Source organism: Bufo bufo, chromosome 4 (assembly GCF_905171765.1).
Source record: "Bufo bufo chromosome 4, aBufBuf1.1, whole genome shotgun sequence".
NCBI classification, from domain to species: domain Eukaryota; kingdom Metazoa; phylum Chordata; class Amphibia; order Anura; family Bufonidae; genus Bufo; species Bufo bufo.
In genome coordinates this window covers 372,316,348-372,339,107 of record NC_053392.1, presented here as the reverse complement: position 1 = coordinate 372,339,107, position 22,760 = coordinate 372,316,348, and the positions used below count along the sequence as shown (strand labels likewise).

Here is a 22,760-nt window from a genome sequence, read left to right as displayed (position 1 = left end):
TTTCAGATTAAGCAGATGCTGAAAGGTTATAGAAAGCGCTTTTGCAATATGGATAACAGAAGGCCTATTTCCATTAAGCTGTTACATGATTTGTTTAACCCCTTAAGGACTCAGCCCTATTTCACCTTAAGGACTTGGCCATTTTTTGCAAATCTGACCAGTGTCACTTTAAGTGCTGATAACTTTAAAACGCTTTGACTTATCCAGGCCATTCTGAGACTGTTTTTTCATCACATATTGTACTTCATGACACTGGTAAAATGAAGTAAAAAATAATTATTTATAAAAAAATACCAAATTTACCCAAAAAAAAATTTAAATTGCAAATTTCCAAGTTTACATTTCTCTACTTCTATAATACATAGTAATACCTCCAAAAATAGTTATTACTTTACATTCCCCATATGTCTACTTCCTGTTTGGATTATTTTGGGAAGGATATTTTATTTTTTGGGGATGTTACAAGGCTTAGAAGTTTAGAAGCAAATCTTGAAATTTTTCAGAAATTTTCAAAAACCCAATTTTTAGGGACCAGTTCAGGTCTGAAGTCACTTTGCGAGGCTTACATAATAGAAACCACCCAAAAATGACCCCATTCTAGAAACTACACCCCTCAAGGTATTTAAAACTGATTTTACAAACTTTGTTAACCCTTTAGGTCTGCCACAAGATTTAATGGAAAATAGAGACACAATTTCAAAATTTCACATTTTTGGCAGATTTCCCATTTTAATATTTTTTTTCCAGTTACAAAGCAAGGGTTAACAGCCAAACAAAACGCATTATTTATGGCCCTGATTCTGTAGTTTACAGAAACACCCTATATAAGGTCGTAAACCTCTGTACGGGCACACGGCAGGGCACAGAAGGAAAGGAATGCCATACGGTTTTTGAAAGGCAGGTTTTGCTGGACTGTTTTTTTTTACACCATGTCCCATTTGAAGCCCCCCTGATGCACCCCTAGAGTAGAAACTCCAAAAAAGTGACCCCATTTTAGAAACTAAGGGATAGGGTGGCAGTTTTGTTGGTACTAGTTTAGGGTACATGTGATTTTTGGTTGCTCTATATTACACTTTTTATGCGGCAAGGTAACAAGAAATAGCTTTTTTGGCACTTTTTTTTTTTTGTTATTTACAACATTCATCTGACAGGTTAGATCATGTGGTAATTTTATAGAGCAGGTTGTCACGGACGCAGCGATACCTAATATGTATACAATTTTTTTTATTTATGTAAGTTTTATACAATAACTTCATTTTTAAAACCAAAAAAATGTTTTAGTGTCTCCATAGTCTAAGAGCCATAGTTTTTTCAGTTTTTGGGCGATTATCTTGAGTAGGGTCTCATTTTTTGCGGGATGAGATGACGGTTTGATGGGCACTATTTTGTGGTGCATATGACTTTTTGATCGCTTGCTATTACACTTTTTGTGACGTAAGATGGCAAAAAATGGCTTTTTCTACACCGTTTTTTTATATTTTTTTTTTTACGGTGGTCACCTGAGGGGTTAGGTCATGTGATATTTTTATAGAGCCTGTCTATACGGACGCGGCGATACCTAATATGTATACAATTTTTTTTATTTATGTAAGTTTTACACAATGATTTCATTTTTGAAACGAAAAAAAATCATGTTTTAGTGTTTCCATAGTCTAAGAGCCATAGTTTTTTTCAGTTTTTGGGCGATTATCTTGAGTAGGGATGAGATGACGGTTTGATTGGTACTATTTTGGCATACATGCGACTTTTTTGATCACTTTTATTACCTTTTTTGGGAAGTAAGGTGGGCAAAATTTCAATTTTCTCATAGTTTTTATTTTTTTATTTTTATGGCGTTCACCATGCGGGGAAAGTAACATGACCGTTTTATAGATCAGGTCGTTACGGACGCGGCGATACCTAATATGTGTAGTTTATTTTATTTTATTAATTTTTATTCAGTGATAAATGTTTTTTTTTTATCTTAACTTTTTTCACATTTTTTTTTATTTTTTTGACCCAGACCCACTTGGTTCTTGAAGATCCAGTGGGTCTGATGTCTGTATAATACAGTACAGAACCCTATATGGGGCTCTGTACTGTATTTTACTTACACTGAACAGATCTATGCTTTTAGCATAGATCTGTTCAGCACCATGGACAGCAGGACACCTGCGCAGGCGTCCTGTTGCCATGGGAACCTTCCCCGTTTGCCACAACTTCGCAGACGGGGAAGGGTAAGCACAGGGCTGAGGGGGGCTGTCGGGGGGCTCTCTCCCTCTCCATAGGGGGGCTGCAAAGGCACAGCAGCCCCCCGATGGAGAGGTCGGGAGCTCCCCGACCGATGACAGTTAACTTTTTCCATACAGCGGTCCGTCCGGACCGCGGTATGGAAAGGGTTAAACGGCTGACATCTGCACAGATGTCAGCCGTTTATACCAGGGTGCCAGCAATGTGCTGGCACCCTGGTATACCCACTAGAAGCCAACAAATTTTCAAGGGTAGGCGGGCGGGGGATCGCGATCCCGCCTGCCGCGCCTCCCGCAACGCCCCCACCGCCTGCGACACCCCCCCCCCCCCCCGCACCACCCGCCGGCATCAAATCGTGCAGGGGGGGTGAAAAATATTGATTTTAGGCACTCAAAAGTTTCTGATCCCTGCAGGGACCGCGGGGATCAGAAACTGCAAAAAGCGCAGCAAACCGCAGGTCTGAATTGACCTGCGGTTTGCTGCGATCGCCGACACGGGGGGCTCACATGACCCCCCCCCCCCCATGCGTTGTGACAGGATGCCGGCTGAAGGATTTCAGCCGGCATCCTGTTCAGATTAACCCCTGGGGCGCCGGAATGCCTATTTAAAGTTAGGACGTACCGGTACGTCCTGTGTCCTTAAGGACTCGGGAAATAGGACGTACCGGTACGCCCTATGTCCTTAAGGGGTTAATACACGTGGTTGGTAACGATGTTGGGAAGGTGAAGACCTGTGATTTGTTATGGGAAATTAAACTGGATTTAGCTTTAATTCATTGTATGTTACCTAACACCAAGTTAATTTTTTCAGAAATTTTCCCAAGGTTAGTTTGGTTCAGAGAGGAAGCATTGTTTCATGAAAAAAATAGAAAACAGGTAAACAGGGCTATGAAAAAAAATGTTTCCATTATTCGGCGGGTGTTTTTATAGGCATGTGGATCTTGAAGGTTTTGTGCCAGGGTTATACAGAGTAGAAGAGGTTCATCTGTCCGATATAGGTATTGATATCTTTAATATTGGTCTGCAAAATGCGATTGAAAAATGGCTGCAATGCTTTTGGGGGGCCTCACCTTCTTAAGGCGTGGCTTGTGGGGCTGTATCACTCAGTGGATTCCAGTATTTCTCTAATGGTTTGATGGTTCGTTAAATATTTATGATGGTGGTTTTTAATTATTTATTAAATTATTTATTATAGTGTTACCCTTAATAAAGCATTGTGGCCATTTTATTCCAAAGAAGTTGTTTTGTCTTTATTTTTAGTGCTAAGTTATAGCAGGGTTAAGGGTGCAATTTGCCTCCATGTTATGGGCCCCCCATAGTGTTTAGCTTGGGGTACACATGGGGGCAATGGCACCATTATTTTAGTTAGTTAGGATATGTATGGTTTTGTTCCCCCCCCCCCCCCCTTATTTTCTGTGTCTCCCCCTTTTCCCGCTCTTTTATTTCAGATTTACCTCAAGATGAAGTTCGGTCCAGTTCCTGGTTTGGACAAGATTTTCAAGGCGATTGTAGCTCCACAGCTGATTGGCTGACGCTGTTGCTGTGGGAGAATACGGGTCTTGATTTGTTGTCCTGTTTTCGGCGGGAAGGATTTCTGCTTTAAATTCAGGTGCTTGGCGGCATTCTGGGTCAGTCTGAAGAGAACCGGATCGTCGCCCGCCCTCCCTCCCTATTTAATGCTTCTTATCTGTCACTTGCTTTATTAGAGGGGCTGCATCACTCAGTGTTTCTGAGTGGATTCCGGTATTTATCTAATGGTTTGATGGTTCATTAAATATTTATGATGATTATGGTGTTACCCTTAAAGCATTGTGGTTTTGTTTTTATTTTTAGTGATAAGTTATAGCAGGGTTAAGGGTGCCATTTGCCTCCATGCATTTTGGAGCATTCCGTTCTGTTCAGTTACGTTTTGTCCCCATTGACAATAAATGGGGACAAAACTGAAGTCTTTTTTTTCTGGTATTGAGCCCCTATGACGGATCTCAATATCGTAAAACTAAAACACTAGTGTGAAAGTAGCCTAAATACACTGGGTGAGCATTTGCTGGTAGGTGGGCATTGACAATGGGTCTTGAACCAACCCCACAGAGACAACTCTGAAAGATGTGAGAAGTAGTCTTCATGTTTGCACACAACCATAAGGTGCCACCTATCATACCCACAGATCTCTCACCCTGAGTGGGCAAATACAAAAACATTAGCCTCCAATTCACCCCAGTTTGGAGCAGGGGCGGACTGACCGGTCGGGCACTTCGGACATGGTCCGAGGGCCCGGCCGGGATGGGGGCCTGCCGCAGAATAACATTATGTGTTAATGTTATGCTGGCCTGGTAATGGCAGCGGGGCCCGGTGCAGTCACTGTATTCTATTACACCGGGCCCCGCTCACTGTAATGGCCATAATGGAGGCATTGACACTGACTGAAAAAATATGAGACTTCTACTGGCTAAGTGTACATCTATACACATGACAGCTGCCCAAACACACCCAGTACTGCTACATCTATACACATGACAGCTGCCCCAGCACACTCAGCTCTGCTATATCTCTATATATCTACTGTATAGCAATACTTAGAGATATATAGATGTAGCAGAGCTGGGTGTGCTGGGGCAGCTGTCATATATAGAGATATAGTAGAGCTGAGTGTGCTGGTGCAGCTGTCATGTGTATTAGATGTAGCAGAGCTGGGTGTGCTGGGGCAGCTATCATATATAGAGATATAGCAGAGCTGAGTGTGCTGGGACAGCTGTCATATAGAGATATAGCAGTGCTGGGTGTGTTAGGGCACAGTCATGTGTATAGATGTACACTTAGCCAGCTATAACAGTAGAAGTCTCATATTTTTTCAGTCAGTGTCAATGCCTCTCTTATGGTCGTGTTGGTTAGGTGCTTTGCCTGTGATACAGAAGGTCATGGGTTCGAATCCCAGCAGAAACTTTTCTGAAATACAAGCACTGACTCCATATATGGACACACAGGGCGGGACACAGGAAGAGGCTGCATTGCATCGCTGACATGGAGGTAAGTAAAAGTGTTTATTTTTTTGTTTTTTTTAATACCCGACTGTTACTGCCATGGGGGGAGCGGGAGGCACTTGATACTGGCACATGGGGAGGGGAAGGAGAGAGGCACCTGATACTGGCACATGGGGGGGAGGGGGGTTGGCACCTGATACTGGCACATGGGGAGGGGGGTTGGCACAGGGATACTGGCACATGGGGGGGGAGGAGAGAGGCACCTGATACTGGCACATGGGGAGGTGGGGGGTTGGCACCTGATACTGGCACATGGGGGGGGTTGGCACTATGATACTGGCACATGGGGGGAAGGAGAGAGGCACCTGATACTGGCACATGGGGGGGAGATGGCACTATGATACTGGGACATGTGGGGGGAGGAGAGAGGCACTTGATACTGCCACATGATGGGGGGGCATCTATGGAGACACTTACTGGCACATTATTGGGGCGTATTATGGGGGACACTAGGCCGGCAGCCTATCAGAGGCCGGACACTGAGGGCATCTACGCATTTTATACTGGTACATTATGGGGGGCACTAGCAGGAAGGGGGGAGAGGAGCACTATGGGGGAATTTACTGGGGGCACTATATAGGGGTATAAGATCCGCCGCTGTAGGTCACTGGTCTCGCGGGATCACGCGCCGCAGGATGGGATTGCGCACCGAAGTGACTGAACTCATGCCCATGTAGCCGGCAAGTAGCAGATCAGTGGAACAAGTACAAGGTGGGTGGGGGGATGATCTGTGGGGTTGCCCAGACGGCTAGGCCCTTCACAGTAGTTATTAACCCCTTTCAGCAGTCCCCCATTCACTGAAGGGGGCACTGCTGAAAGGGATTAATAACTACTGTGAAGGGCCTCCCCCCCCCCCCCTTTCACAGTAGTTATGCCCAGATATGTTCCCCCTTCACAGTAGTTATGCCCACACTGCTTCTAACAGAGGCTCACTAATGGACGCTGAGATTAGATCACCCCATACGAAAGCATTGAATTAATGCTTTCCTATGGGGAAAAATCTGACCCTGGAGGTCATCATGCAGAGTGTGAGGACGTCCAGCGTCAGATACCAGACCAAAGGTCTGTTTTAATCCAGGAAGCCCTCAGGTGGCTGCCAGCCACTAGACGCAGGCATGCTCAACCTGTGGCCCTCCAGCTGTTGTAAAACTACAACTCCCACAATGACCTGCTGTCGGCTGATAGCTGTAGGCTGTTCGGGCATGCTGGGAGTTGTAGTTTTGCAACAGCTGGAGGGCTGCAGGTTGAGCATTCCTGCACTAGAGGCTGACTTATTGCTGGAACGTAAACAATGCAGTTTCTCTAGAACATTGCAGCTCGATTTGCAAGAGGGACACTGTACCCAGACCACATCAATGAGCTGAAGTGGTCTGGGTGCCTTTTTGTGTCGCTTTAACTTTGAAATCTTATTAAAGATTGTGTAGGGTGTGGCATGGGTGGGGCCTGTAAGGGGGCCCTTGATTTATTTTGCCCGGGGGCCCTGAGGGTTCTCAGTCCGCCCCTGGTTTGGAGCACACATATAGATTTAGTGCATTCCATTTTATAGAATGGTGCTTCTCCCTCACCTCCACAAAATAGTGACCTCCTCCTTTCCCTAGAAAATAACAGTTCACGGTTTATTATAATACTGAATCAGTTTATAAAGTATAATATACACAGTAGTTGACACTGAATGACAGAAGTAAAAAAAGCATTTCATTTTACGGAAAATGTGTTTTAACCTTTAGAGCTTAGGTTAATAATATTCCCTTTAGGCTACATGCACACGACCATGGTGTGTTTTGCGGTACGCAAAACACGAATGGCGTCCGTGCACGTTCCGCAATTTGCGGAACGGCACGGACAGCCTTTAATATAACTGCCTATTCTTGTCCGCAAAGAATAGTACATGTTTTTTTTTTTTTTTGCGGGGCCACAGAACGGAACAACGGATGCGGACAGCACACAGAGTGCTGCCCGCATCTTTAGCGGCCCTATTGAAGTAAATGGGTCCGTATCAGAGCCGCCAAAACTGCGGCTCGGATGCGGACCAAAACAACGGCCGTGTGCATGAGGCCTTATTCTAATATGAATCATGATTAGTCAAATCACTGATAGCTGAGCCAAATATTATACATCTTCATATTTTACATTAAAGGGATTCTGTCACCTGGATTTTAGTGACAGAGCTTTTAACATCATCACATCAGTCTGCTCGTTTTGTATTAAAATATACTAGTATTACTACCCTAAGTGTTGTCCTTTGTCTAGAAAATCGCTTTTATTAATATGGTAATTACCTGAGTAAGGAGCCCAAGGGGCTGTCCCTCCAGCCGTAGGAGCCCAGATGCGCCCCTTCTCCTGGAGCCCAGCCCCGCCCCACTGCTAATTTATTCACTCCTCATCACCGTACGTAATGCGTTTGCTGAGCCGTAATCTCGTGCATGTGCCGTGGATACACATGTCAGCGCCTGGAATCGGCCTCACAGGATGCACTGCACATGCGCAAGCCGGCAATGAGGAGTGAATAAATTAGCAGTGGGGCGGTGCTGGGCTCCAGGAGAAGGGGCGCGTCTGGGCTCCAACGGCTGGAGGGACAGCCCCTTGGGCACCTTGCTCAAGTAATTACCATATGAATAAAAGCTATTTTCTAGACAAAGGACAACACTTAGTAATACTAGTATATTTTAATACAAAACGAGCAGACTGATGTGATGATGTTAAAAGCTCTTCACTAAAATCCATGCACATAACTATGTCCGTATTGTGGTCAACAAACCACGGATCTGCAAAATCCGCATTTCTCTCACTCCCATTGCTAGAAATTACTATTCTTGTCTGCAATATGGACACTACATAGAAATGAATGGGTCCACATACAGTCTGGACACAGATGCAAATTATGTGTGCATGTTGTGGGGCATAGAATAATTGAACTTTGTATTTGCATAATAGAGTCATATACATTTTTGGATGTACACTATAGAGTAGCATTATACATCATTCGTAAATTAGACCATTTATATAGCGGCACAATTACTCTACATTCCATTTACAATAGTACTAAAAGTTGGAAGTAAGGTCTTTAGCTGTAAAACTTCATTTAGTGGTTGGTTCCTGGCCTGGTAAAAATCCAGACCTGTGAGCAATTCAACATCTCGGACACGAGCAGAATGAGCCTTAAGCCTGTCTTCAACCCATTCTTGCTCTGGTTTGTTATCCTGAGAAGTCAAAAGCAGAGGACATGCCTGAGTCATTAAATGATATAATACATATGTTACCTTTAACTTAAAATGAGGCAAAGTAATTCATAGGATAAAGAATGTGCAAATTAATCTGATGCTTAACGTAAAGTAATTATGTATTTTTCTGCAAATAACAGTGAGGGAAATTGAGGTTTCTTGAGAAATTGCTAACCTGCCCACTTCTGAATTCAGTTAAAGAAGCACTCTGGCAATTTCATGATTTTTTTTTTTTACACATAAATGCAAGCTCACCACCAATATTCTAGTAGTGGAGTTTTATTTCAGCTGTTAGACAGAGCTCAGACAAGAGTAGTGTAATGTGATGAGACTATGATCTCTTTGCTTCTGCAAAGCCAGAAGCATGATGGGAAATGTAGACTGTATTATGGGAACCATATCAGAGGGGAAGAAGGAATCAAAATGGCAGACAATCCATAAATATTACATCATATATACACAAGAGCCTTAACATTAAGCTTTAACAATAATCTATGCTGTACTATAACGGCAAAAGCATTTTTTTTTTACTGGAGGACTTCTTAAAGCCTTGTGCACATGACCATATCCATTTGGCGTCCCTAAATTGTAGATCCACAAAATACGAAAGCCGCGCGCCTGACACATTTTTCTACTAGAACTGGTTGTTCTTGTCCACAAAATGCACCAGAATAGAACATGTTCTATACTTTGCGATACAGCCACATGGATGACATCTAGGAGAGAGTCAGAAGATCACTTGGATGGATTTCTCTAAAGTAGCATGTTAAAGGGGTATTCTGGTTTCTATTAGAAAAATAACTCTAAAGTATCCCATTTTGAGCCTTAGCGACGCTCCTCTGTCTTCTATTTAAATAACTGTGGAGATTTGTTCAACATTAACTGTGTTATGTAAGCACAAAAATCACTGCAGAAAATGCCCCAAAATGATACGCAACTGACAATACTAGCTAATTCCTCAAGCCGATGTTAAAAGCTGAGAACTTTGCCAATATCTTCCAGTCAGAAACATATCGGAGCCCCTCATGCACCACGTCACGGTGTCTCTGCACGCATGGGGTCCTACCACTCAACTGCCCGTGGTGTGTGAACAGGGTCTGAACAGTGCTAGAAACCAACTCACAGCCAGGCTCTCACATGCCTCCATAGTGGTATCACCAATGCACTGTGAGGTAGGATAAAGCTGTGAGCCGCACCCACAACAGACCATGTGACACAGAAGCTACCAGGTGCAAAAGAATGTTACCAACAAAATAAAGTGGTACATTCCATACACATAAAGACAAAAACTCACTGAAAAAGTGGCCTAAATGGGTGGAAATGCTCCAAACACAAATACTGTAGCCCGTCTATAACCGGGGGAGCAATTCCTCCGCATGCGGTCCGCAGATAACGGCAATCCCCAGCAAAAAATGATACATTGTGCAGATGAAAAAATATATAAATACAAAAATCATTGCAGAAAATGCACCAAAATGATATGCAACTGACAATACTAGCTAATTCCTCAGGCCGATGAGGGACACTAGGCCGGCAGCCTATCAGAGGCCGGACACTGAGGGCATCTACTGGGGCACTATATATGGGGCATTTTATACTGGTACATTATGGGGGGCACTAGCAGGAAGGGGTGTTGTGCATTTTCATAAGTGTACAATGTATCTGATGATACTATATTCAATATGGATGATCATTGCCTTTAACAGCATGTGATCAGCATGAACCTGAAAAAAACCAAGATGGGTTCATAGCAAGTTCAATGTGTTAAAAGTGAATATATAGAGAAGACTATACTTTTATTATTGTTTAGAGACATGGATTTATCTACACAGGTTTCTCTAAACTTGTCTGTCTGAGGAACAATGGGTGTTTCATGGCTAAACCATGATCTGATAAGAGACGTCCATAAAACACATCTGGTGTGGAACAGATATCTATACATATATTCGCATATAGATATATTCCTGTGTGCATTTATTTAGCGTTTGAACTTATTAATGATTCATATATACTATGTAATATTGATGTATTATAACCAAATATTATTAATGTATCTTTATATGTCTATATCTCACTGAGAGGGTATATTCTAGGGGATATAAAATGTGTTTAAGTGGAAATTTCTTAAATAGGGTTTATTTTAGAGGAGCTGATGTTATTTCAAACATCATTACTCAATAGCTGAAGACAGTTAAGGTAAACAAACCAGAAAAACCATCATTACTCCTATCTGCCCCATAAATTCAGGGATTAGGGAAACTTCTGATACCGCCAGTCAGTCTGAGCAAAGTGTCAGAAAGAGCCCCTCCTAATTGATTTAAGGTGTGAAAGGGCAAAGTTTAAGTAGTAATAAAACAATCTGTATATATGTTAATTCTTAAAATATTCAAAATTGTTATATGATACAACAATGCCATCAAGTGGTAGATGGCCAGAAGTTTCTTAGGAATGTCAATTAGTGACATCATCCCCATGTTTAACATACGTCACACCCACCTTATCTAATTGGTAATCCCTATTCCAAGAGGGGATGGGCATAGATAAGGATGGGGGATATCTGATCCAGTTTTTGGGAGAGCAGGGACTTCTTCAAACACTTCACAAACTTCACAAAAAAAAAAAACTTCACAAGGACTTCTTCACAACGGAACTCTTTACAAAGATTTATTCATCAGCATCACTTCACACGTCAGGAACATACCATAGGACGGGACATATCTGAACCTTGGAAAGCTGAGTCCATACTAAAAGCTCTTTATCCCAAAGCCAGGGGTAATGTATAATCTATTTCATTTGCAGTAATTATAAATCGCTCCAATTGGCATATAGTTGAGACCCCATTATTAGTGGGTCGATAGTGTTAAAACAATAATTTTATGGGAAATTTTAATGAACGTGCACATCATTAGAATTCTTGTAATATTGCTATCAGAGTGGAATCTCTGATCGGATTTTATTATCCGTAGTTAGGCCAACGGGCGTATTTATAAGATGTCTCTTACTGCCATATTCTTTGATTGAGCATAAGGAATTTTCCACAGATTCATTTCTATTGTTTTGTTGTTATTGTTACATTATAATATTTTAATAATCGGTAATAATTTGATAATTTGAATAACATTGTATTGTACTTGGTGTACTAAATTAAGTAAGCCCGGCGTAAACGGCGGAGCATCATTTTGTGGTCAATTTTGATATTATCCTTGTATTCATTTGTATGCCATTTTTACTGCATGTATTTATTTGTAATAAATTATATTTTATATAATTAATTGCACCCTGTTTCATTATCTGCACAAATTAACTTTAGATCTCATCAATAAAAGAACTGGCGTTTATATGTCCGCCAATAAAAAAATTTATTTTTAATTTTTCATATTTCATAAAAATATGAAATCATAATTTTTATGATTTCGTATCTTATATGAAATAAATACCCGACAGGGGGGAGAGGAGCACTATGGGGGAATTTACTGGGGGCACTATATAGGGGTATAAGATCCGCCGCTGTAGGTCACGGGTCTCGCGGGATCACGCGCCGCAGGATGGGATTGCGCACCGAAGTGACTGAACTCATGCCCATGTAGCCGGCAAGTAGCAGATCAGTGGAACAAGTACAAGGTGGGTGGGGGGATGATCTGTGGGGTTGCCCAGACGGCTAGGCCCTTCACAGTAGTTATTAACCCCTTTCAGCAGTCCCCCATTCACTGAAGGGGGCACTGCTGAAAGGGATTAATAACTACTGTGAAGGGCCTCCCCCCCCCCCTTCACAGTAGTTATGCCCGATGTTAGGCCGATGTTAAAAGCTGAGAACTTTGCCAATATCTTCCAGTCAGGAACATATCGGAGCCCCTCATTCTACCTTACAAAGCATTGGTGATACCACTATGGAGGCATGTGAGAGTCTGGCTGTCAGTTAATTGCACTGTTCAGACCCTGTTCACACACCACGGACAGTTGAGTGGTAGGACCCCATGCGTGCAGAGACACCGTGACGTGGTGCATGAGGGGCTCCGATATGTTCCTGACTGGAAGATATTGGCAAAGTTCTCAGCTTTTAACATCGGCTTGATGAATTAGCTAGTATTGTCAGTTGCGTATCATATTGGTGCATTTTCTGCAGACACTCTACAGTGTTTGGGTTTGGAGCATTGCCACATTTTTTGTGTGTTATGTAAACAGAAGACAGAGGAGCGTTGCTAAGGCTCAAAATGGGCCACTTTAGAGTTATTTTCTAATAGAAATGTACAATTTCAGTAATTAAAATATATTACAAAAATGGTCAGTATCACTGCACCTACACATTACAAAAATAAAAAAAAAGAATGGCAGTTACACTTTTTACACAAAAAACACCGATTTTACAGCTGGCCCGGTCATTGGGATTTGGCTCGACTGTGCCAACCAATAGATTTGGCTTAGGGATAACTCTGACAGTTATCCTGGGGGCTCCCTAGTATTCACCCTTTAACCCATCTGCAGGTATCTGGCCTTCACAGACGAGAATGCACTAGGAGGCCATCTTGGAGTAGTCTCTGTGTAGTTGGCTACTGACCCACAGGAGTCAGAAAACAAAGCGATCAGGCTATACTTGTAGTCAGGAAAAAAGCAGAGGTCAAGGCAGGCAGAATTTGAGCAAATCTATAATGCAGTTCAGAAATCAGGGTAGGCAGCTCAGGGTTAGCACAGAGAACAAGAGGCAGAGAGTTAGAGTCCAGGAGCCAGGCAAAAATTGGTACACACGCTAACAGATAAAGCTTTTACATGGTCTGGCTGACCAGAGAACCTGGCAGGAACTGTAGAAACCTATTGCTGTCACGAGGGTGTCACAACCTATCGCTGACCCTGTTGTGCCTGGGTTCAGAAGGTCACAGCGGGTGGCTACGCACTCGGTTTCTCAAGGGATCGCTCCATGACCTAATGGTAAGAATAGATTCCGGTCCAGGTTTTCCTGCTTGGGATTGCGATCCTTTTTGCTCCATTTTGGAATCTGTAGCTTTTTCTTTCAGCTGTTCTCTGTCAGCCACTCCCAGCTACTATATATTCTCCCTTTCTGCTTCCCTTGTTGCCAGATATAGACCTTCCTTCCAGATCGTCTATTCTGACCTCAGGTGGACAACTGTTGCTGTGGAGCCGTTGGAACTGGAGGTGTTGGATCTCTGGTTCACTCCTGTTGTTGTCATCTCCCTTCGAGGATTGTTTGTGGTGTTTGTCCTTTCCCTGTTGTTACCCTAGGTGTCAGTGGTGAGGACTAGTGCTCCCACCGCCCTATTCACTACCTAGGGGCTTATTTCAGGGTAAGCCAGGGACAAGGCACATGATTGGCGTATGGGTTCACAGCCTGTCTAGTGACGTCAGGGCATCCAGGTGCCAGGGCTGGGTGAGCTAGGGAATAGCCACTCCTCCCTCTGCACCGGCATCTCCCACAAAGCAATGTTATTAGCTCTAGCATAGACCCAGATATACATAAGGTATGTAATGCCCCCCACAGTTTCACTCACTACTGTCTAGAGATATTGCTATTTATTTCTCTGAACATAGAAGTAGGGATCAATAAATGAATGTTGTCTAGGTCAATTCACTTGCTTTTCCATGAGATCACTATGTCAGCACTGAGGGGAGGGGGGCAGAGAAGATACTGAGCATGGTATTCCCCCACTGAATGCAGCACAAGGTGGACCAGAAAGATAAAAAGAACAATATTTTTATAGCAAGTGTATCATAATACTACCTCATTTAAAATGCCCTATACATTGCATAGTAATACTTTTGTGGGATAATCCCACTAAAAGAAAAATTCTACAAATCTAGGAAATGCACAAAAATGTACTCCATAACCTTTATTTTCAAAAACTACTATATAAACCCGGTATACACTGGCAAATCTGAGCTGGTCTCTGTTTTAAAGTATACCCCAGAGATTTGTGAAAATGTTGAGCAGGATGGGGATTTGGTTTAGTGGCTTTTGCTCTGTAATCAGCACAGCATGGTCCAAAGTTATGGAACTAAAAAACAACACATACGTTTGGAATTCTTTACTACTTTTAGCAGCAAACACTGGGCAAAGAAATTAACTGAACCTCCTGTTTCCTATTTGATTCCATGAAATTTAACAGGATGTACATATCCTGGACAATACTCTATGTGGTCAAATGTTGGTCAGCGTGGAAATATTGTTTAATAACAATGTAAGCTTTCCGATTACTTAAGCAGAACTTCCGATCTTTTGAAGTGGTGAAATCTCTGTGCTGTCCACTAAACACTGAACTACAGGACCTAATTCTTCTTGAAGGCAACAGCAATGCTCATTGCACATTATTTCCAAAACCATGCCACGTTGACTTATTTAGGCTACTTTCACACTAGCATTAATATTTTCCGGTATTCAGATCCGTCATAGGGTCTCAATGCCGGAAAAAAAAAGCTTCTGTTTTGTCCCCTTTCATTGTCAACAGGGACAAAACAGAATTGAACAGAACGGAATGCTCCCAAATGCATTCCTTTTCCGTATTCATACTGGAGGGCATGCTGCCGTTTGTTTTCCGTCCTGGGATGCGGAGCAAGACGGAACCGTCATGACCCGCAATGCAAGTCAATGGTAATGAATCTGTTTTCTCTGACACAATAGAAAACGGATCCGGCCCCCATTGACTTTCAATGGAGTTCATGCCGGATCCGTCTTGGGTATGTTAAAGATAATACAACCAGATCCGTTCATAATGGATGCAGATAGTTGTATTATCCGTAACGGAAGCGTTTTTGCTGAAACCTGCCAGTGTTCAAGTAGCCTTAACACATGGAAATAAATGCATCTATAGAATATGTTCACAGACTAAGGCTTCTTTCAAACATCTGTGAATCATGGACATGTACTGTCTGTGGTCTCCACGGACCGTTCACTTATCCATCTAATTTAATGTGTCAGTGGGTTTCCAAGACCATGGGACTGTGGTGACACCATAGAAACATGCCTTATTACATTATAGTCTGTGGCTGTGATGGCTAACCTCCGGCACTTCAGCTGTGGTAAAACTACGACTCCCAAGATGTAGACTTGCTTGGCTGTTCTCAGAACTCCATAGAAATGAATGGAGCATGCTGGGAGTCATATTTTCACCACAGCTGGAGTGCCGGAGGTTAGCCATCCCTGGGCTATGGGGTCTGTGAAAAACACAGACACAACACAGATGCCCTCCTGTTTACTGGGAAGGGGGATACGGCATTTGTTAATAAGTAATTTTTCTGTAACACTGCTTAACTCCTTACACCTCTGTGTTAGTCCCATTATCAAAAATGTTCCTCACCAGTACCATACTTGTTTTCCCTCATTTCAGATATTCCAGTTAGTAAGCTCTTTTATGAAATGCAGACGGCCTCACAGTTCTGAGTCATAGGATGCATCACTAAATCAATGTTAGGCCAATTTTGTTTAGTGCCATTAAAATAAAATTCCATTAAGAATGCCAAAAAATTGCACTTCCAGGCCCTATGAGGAAAACCCTGACTCATTTACCCAAAACAGTCTGTTATTTCTTTAAGAAACATTTACTCTAACTAATAAATGATTTGTTGGAAGAATAATGATTTCTAGTGAAAACTGAATGTACCATGGCCAGTTCTGGGAATATAGAGGCAGAAGATAGTCTCTGGAGATGAATTGATGAGTATGGCTTAGGGCCACTTTTTCTTTACCTGTGCAAGCAACTGTCTTTATATCGTTAAAGCTGTTGTAGCCTTTCCAAACAATATATGAGAGTAACCATAACTGATTTAATGAACTATTCGCAGTTTCACTGTACTGGCCGTGTGTACCAACATTTGCATGGCTAAATCTTTCAGACCTTTGATCACTCCAACCTTTACATGGACAACTGTGGTAATTCTACAGCTAATATATGTCAATAAGAGTTGACCCCCAGGGATATGTCCATTTATCATTTTTTTGCTCCACTTTCTGGTGACTGGATTTAATTAGCTTTTGAGCCTTTGAATGCTGTCCCTACTTTTGGATCTCAGTAGATCTATCAAGGTGGTCCTTGGCACTGGACACCACGGTAACGTGCACCAAATCTGATGCACAGACAGAGAGTGTCACTATTATGTACTTGCATATGCGGAGATCGGTAGAGATAGTCATCAGCCAACAGATATTGCATTAGAGTGCCAGATATTGTATGAAGAAAATCAACCTCCTGGGGTAATGAGGAGCTGTCCCCCTGCTCATGAAACTCTTCTTTGAATGACAGGGCCAGACATCAATTTTGCTCCTGTGACGTTGCTTTAAGTCCAATGGAAGAATGTTTCCTTCACTTCTGGGTGTACCCAGACGTCAGTGGCACATGCAAAGTCAGTATCTGCGCTGCTCAGGTAGCCGCCTTAGATTCTCTGCGCTTGTGCCGAAATATAGCTGTCTAGTCCTGTCAATCAAGAGGAAAGGGGGACAGTCTCTCACTGTTGCAGGAGGCTGAATTTGAATGAAGCTCACCCTCTTATCAGCAGATTAGTTCTTTTCAACCACAAATTGCTCCATGATATTTAGTGATGGTAAAGGAGTATGAAAGATTTTAAAAACGCATATCTTTTATTGTAGCATTTCAAAAGGCAGTCAGCAAATGTATCTGGTCTGAAAACAGGCCTCGCATTAAAGAGTAGAACATGTTCATAAATAGAGATGAGCGAAGTTTTGAAAAATGCGCCGAAGTTTGACAAGAAATTCAATTTATTACGAACTAATTCATCACGAATTGCTATGTTAAAACCCTATTCAGCCTATCAATCAATAGGACTGTTTTTAACAGCCACTTAGACAGAAGTGCACCCGTCTAATGGCCATTAAAAACAGAGACACTAGTGCAATATGGCCTTTTGGGTTAAAAAAAAACAAAAAACACTCACCTCATCCACTTGCTCATGCAGAGGCAGCTCTGCTCCTCTCGATGATGTCACCAGGTGAGCACACTAGGAGCATGCAATGACGTCATCATGCTCAGCGCAGGTCCTTCAGTCTTTTTCAATAAAGAGAGGAGCGGACTGCCTCTGCGCAAGCAAGTGGACGAGGTGAGTATTTTTTTTCCGTTCTTTCTAAGACTCTCCATTTCAGGAAAAATGATTCGTTACCACAAAGCGCGAGAAAATTTGGCTTTGTGGCGAATCCAATTTTTCCTAAAATTCAGACCGAATTCCAATTTGGATGCTTTGCTTAGCTCAACACTATTCATAAACGCTTGCACACTGCAGCACCTTTCTGGGTTGAAACAGAGTCTCCCCTATTAAAACCAGTTGATATCCAAAGTTATTTTTGAAGTATGGTTCTGGTCACTCCCAATCTTTAAAAACAAGCCCCTATAACTTTTCATTCCTTGTCCCTCTGGAGGAAACTGGGTACACAGTTTGTGTTTATCAGCAATCTGCCCCCTTTACGACAAATCATTCCGAACACAGCTTTTCCCCTAACCCTACAGCCTGAAAATTTACATGGTGGAGGGAAAGAAGCATGGTTTCTTTGCAGCACTTTACCTCTGGATAGAAACTTATCAACTCAGTGATTTATTGAAAAATATCAATTACCACCCAGTGCTCCAGACACAAAAATATATAAGGAGCCATTAGCTTCTAAGTCCCAACCTGAAAAATTTAGGAGCCAAATTAAATTTTTAGTCGCCAAATTTAAAATACATATAAATACGGTATAATAAAAAAAAGACATGTCTTGCCTTGTGTAGTTGCCCATTTGTCTCTCCTTTTGATTTGTTCTTCTAACCCCATCAATCTTGAGGCTCACCGTCCTTCATTACACCCCCTCACTGTTCCTCCATCAAAACCCCCACCTACTCTCACCCACATGGCTACTGTAGTGTTCCAATTAAAAAATATATATATTGGGATGCTTAGGAGCATGAGGTTTCCTAGGCTACAGCCCACACAGTTAAAGGGGTTGTGCACTAATTTCTATGAATTCTCAGACTAGCCAGATTCACGTTTCTGATTATGCTTCCTTGATCCCTAGGTGCTGAGCCTTGGCTCATTCGCTTCCAGGCCTCCGTTGCTTGTCTTGGGTTTCTCCATGAAAACTTTTATCTTAATGCCACTGCAGCAAATCACTGGCCACAGTGGAGATCTGCTCCCCTTACATCACAAGACCATTTAACATAATGCAAGGAAAGCACCGATCAGTTATTGGCTGTAACGGCGTCAAACAGGACGTTTTCATGAAGGGACTCAAGACAAGAAAGGGGGGCTGGGGAGCAAAGGAGCCAGGACCCAGCACTGGGTACCAGGTAAGTATGATCACCAACAAAGGTCCTGCCAGTCTCAGAAATTAGTGTATACAAACCCTTTAAGGAATTAATTTTTTAAAGGGGTTTCAAACCAGTATTCTTCTATATGTGACACAGAATTGGTTAAAATAAACTATCCCCACTGCAATACTTAAAAGGCCAATCACTTAAAGGGGTTGTCTCATTACAGACAATGGGGGCATATCGCTAGGATATGCCCCCATTGTCATATAGGTGCAGGTCCCACCACTGGGACCCGCACCTATATCGAGAACCGAGCCCTTAAGGTGAAGGAGGGCGCACTGCGCATGCGCAGCCGCCCTCCATTCATTTTCTATGGGGCCGGAGAAAATAGTTTTGCAGCCAGGTGTTAGTTATGCCCCCCTATATATAATAGTTATGCAGCCAGGTGCACCTATATACAAGTTATGCAGCCAGGTGCCCCCCTATATACTATTTCTGCAGCCAGGTGCCCCTATATACCAGTTATGCAGCCAGGTGCCCCCCTATATACTATTTCTGCAGCCAGATGCCCCCCCCTATATACTATTTCTGCAGCCAGGTGCCCCCCCCCCCCTATAAACTATTTCTGCAGCCAGGTGCCCCCTAGATACTATTTATGCAGCCATGTGTCCTCTCAAAGGAAGTTAAAAAAAATAACTATAAATACTTACCTAGTTCCTCACGATCCCAGCTCCAGCACAGTGTACAGTAACACATGGGGCTTCTGTGTAGGAGGACTAGCTCACAGATGATTCCCAGCCGTACCCCTTCTGCGACACAGACCAGTAGCGCCGTGTCTGACACTACATCGCGCTGCTGCTGGGTATAGCTGGTTGTGGTAAATGGTGGAAAGGGAAGCAGACTGCTTCCCTGCTTCACCATTACTATCAGCTGTCTCTGCATCCATAGGACTGAGAGAAATCTGAGATAAGGATATAAAAACATGGGGGAATAGCAGTCAAGCGCTGGAGGTGACAGCCATAAAGTTAGCTGATGGGGTGAAAGGGAGGGTATACTAAAAAGACAGTTTTTCTTAGTGCAAACTGGCAGGCAGGCAGGAAACAGAATCCTTGCAGACAGGAGCCCAAGACGCGGGAACCCAACCCACGCCCACCCTCTATGCCGGGTAGTGTGAGGGGCCGATCTTCACCAAGCAGACGTCTGCAGAGTGTGTCTGCTGGATGAAAGCCTTTTCTTCCTAAAGAGGCAGAGCAGTGGAGGGTCTAGGCGCAAATGGCGACAAGACTACAAAGTCTTGTCGCCATTTTGCAATTCTAAGTCGCATTGGCGACCATTTTGGTCGCCATCTGGAGCCCTGCCACCCAATGAATCTTTTAGGCTTCACCACCTACTCCATTTCCTGCAATCCATAGTTGACCCTACTTGTACCCCTACACGTACCACTTTTAAGGTTGTGTATCAATCTTTTCTTACAGGTCCAGGTCATATATCCATTCTATATTCCATAGTTAACCAATCTCCAAAGGATACTAAGCTCTCTTCCATGCTCAAATGGGTTCTGGGAATAATATATCTCCTAGCCTAAGTGACATGAGGGGTCTTATAGGCCAGGCAACACTCCTCTGGAATTCTTAAAAAAAGGTATGCAAATGAGCTCTTAACAAGCTCTACCTCTAATACTACCAGATGTCACTGTTTCATAATACATTCGTTTCACCCTAGCTATGCAATCCTATTAATGTATATTTGTTTTCTAACCTCTGTGTGGGGACAGATAAGTGTTTTGTGCCTATATTTCAATTCTGCAGTTTTTAAATAAAGTATTTGAAACTAAAAACTGTTACGTGCCGGAGACCCAAGGCAAACCCCCGGGGCGTCTTGCAAACAGGACACAGGAAAGATTCAGGCCAGGGACCAACAGAGTACTTTATTACACATGTAATAAAAGAACATGACAGTACAGCAGGTTAAGCAATAGTGGTAGCACTAACACAGAACCAAGTGCACTGGCAGACCAGAGGCAAAACCCAGAGGGCGAAGAGAGCCAGAGAGCCCCGTTCTTTACAGAGCCCCTGGAGGTGGGGATGGAATGGGCCGAGGGCTCACTGGTCGCACCTCCAGGAAGGTCCTGTTACACTTGGCCACTACCTGCAGAGAACCACAGACACAGGACTGGAACCCAACCAAACATGGATCAGACAACAAACGGGAACCAGCACATAAGCAGATGCCTGGACCCCAAGCAGAATGGAAGCATGACGTCTCAGGCAGAGCTGCACACAGACTAGAGATCCTCCCTCAGGAGAACCCAGGACAAAGACAGGAACATAGGCAGTAAGGCACTGCAGGACAGACATGGATCAGAAGCAGTAGGCACTGCCAGGCTGGACATGGAACAGGCAGGAGCGAAAGCAGTTTAGCACTGCCAAGCTATTTGACGCAGTTAGCGCACTGCTAGGCTAAAACATGGACAGAGTAGATCAAGGCACAGAACAGGTACAGAAGATCAAACAAGGGAACAAACAACAACATAATCACAGGACAGGTACAGAGAACAGACAAAGCAACAACAATGCATTACCAGGCGACACCACAAACCACAAAGGGCAGATGGCAAAACTGGCTACACGCAGTAAGGCACAAGACAGACTGACCTCCTGAGTGAGCAGAAAGGTGCTACACCCAGTAATGCACAAGACAGACTGGCCCCCTGGATGAGCAGCAAGGTGCAACACCCAGAAAAGCAGAAGATAGACTGACCTCCTGGGTGAGCAGCAAGGTGCAACACCCAGCAAGACACAATATGGACTGCCCCCCCGGATGAGCAGCAAGGTACTACACCCAGCAAGGAACAAGATAGACTGACCCCCTGGGTGAGCATCAAGGTGCAACACCAAGGAAGGCAGAGGATAGACTGACCCCAAACCCCACAGCTCACAGATGGATATAGCTGCCTAACATGGGCGCCTGATAAACCGCACCCAGAAACAGATCAAGGAATGTTAACCCCATCAGAACTAGGATTAACAAGAAGCATGGAACATACAATCACAAGTAAATCCAAACAGTCCCTGTTCACACAAGGCCGCAGCCAGCACGCATCGCTGAACCAGCATACATGGGAACACCCACAGCCAGTACACAAAGCGCATGCAGCCAGCCAGCATGGCAACAGTGACAGGAACCACAGAGAATCAGACACAGGAAGCCACAAACACAGGCTACAGTTCACACACAGACCACAGCCAGCACGCAGTCCCAAGCAACCAGCATACACAGGTGTCAGCCTGCACCCAGTACGCAAGGGAGCCTGCAGCCAGCCTGCACAGCAACAGTGACAAGAACTGCACAGAGAAACAGACACGGGGAGTACACACACTCACAGGCAACAGTTCACACAAAACACTGCAGCCAGCACGCAGCCTCAAGCAACCAGCATACACAGGAGACAGCCTGCAGCCAGTACGCAAGAGGACATGCAGCCAGCCTACACGGCCACAACTGTCACAGTGAACCGCACCGTGACAAAAACAAAGATTTTTGCTTAAAAATAAAATGAAATGGGTCAGTGTTGCATGGTGTCTGTTTTCACTGTGGTGCTGTGCATGTAGGTTGTTGAGGCCCAGTGCCAAGCAGGCTTAGCCTAACGGCAGGGATATTGTTGGCTGGCTGGGTTTTGCGGCGGTGGTGGTTGTCATGTGGTGCTGTGAGAAATTACAGTAGGGACCTACTCAAAAAGATCGGTTTGACATACTGAAGAGGCCTATGTATTTTGATCAAACATCTACAAAGTTGCTCATAGGACATGTTTATAAATGTTGCTTAGCAGCAATGGATCGATGCAAGGCATGTGGCTGTGCGATCTATGTCAGTTTAGTAAAAAAAATAAAAAATAAAAAAAACACTTGCATTGGAGTATTAAAGTAATGCTATAAACTGAGGCAAGGACAAGAGGGAATCATTTTAAATATATGCTTTGATGCCTACACAATGGGTTCCAGAGAATTACTCATTTTCAATAATACTGCTTGA

At 43.5% G+C, this 22,760-nt stretch overlaps 1 protein-coding gene across 1 annotated transcript in view; it reads right to left on the bottom strand.

The window, feature by feature from the left end:
• Positions 1-7,866: 7,866 nt before the first annotated feature.
• ENPP3 (ectonucleotide pyrophosphatase/phosphodiesterase 3) overlaps positions 7,867-22,760 on the bottom strand; it is a 140,642-nt gene continuing 125,748 nt past the window's right edge. The window contains 1 exon segment of the mRNA XM_040430090.1: positions 7,867-8,466. Coding sequence (XP_040286024.1) covers positions 8,287-8,466 — 180 coding nt within the window. The 3' untranslated portion in view covers positions 7,867-8,286.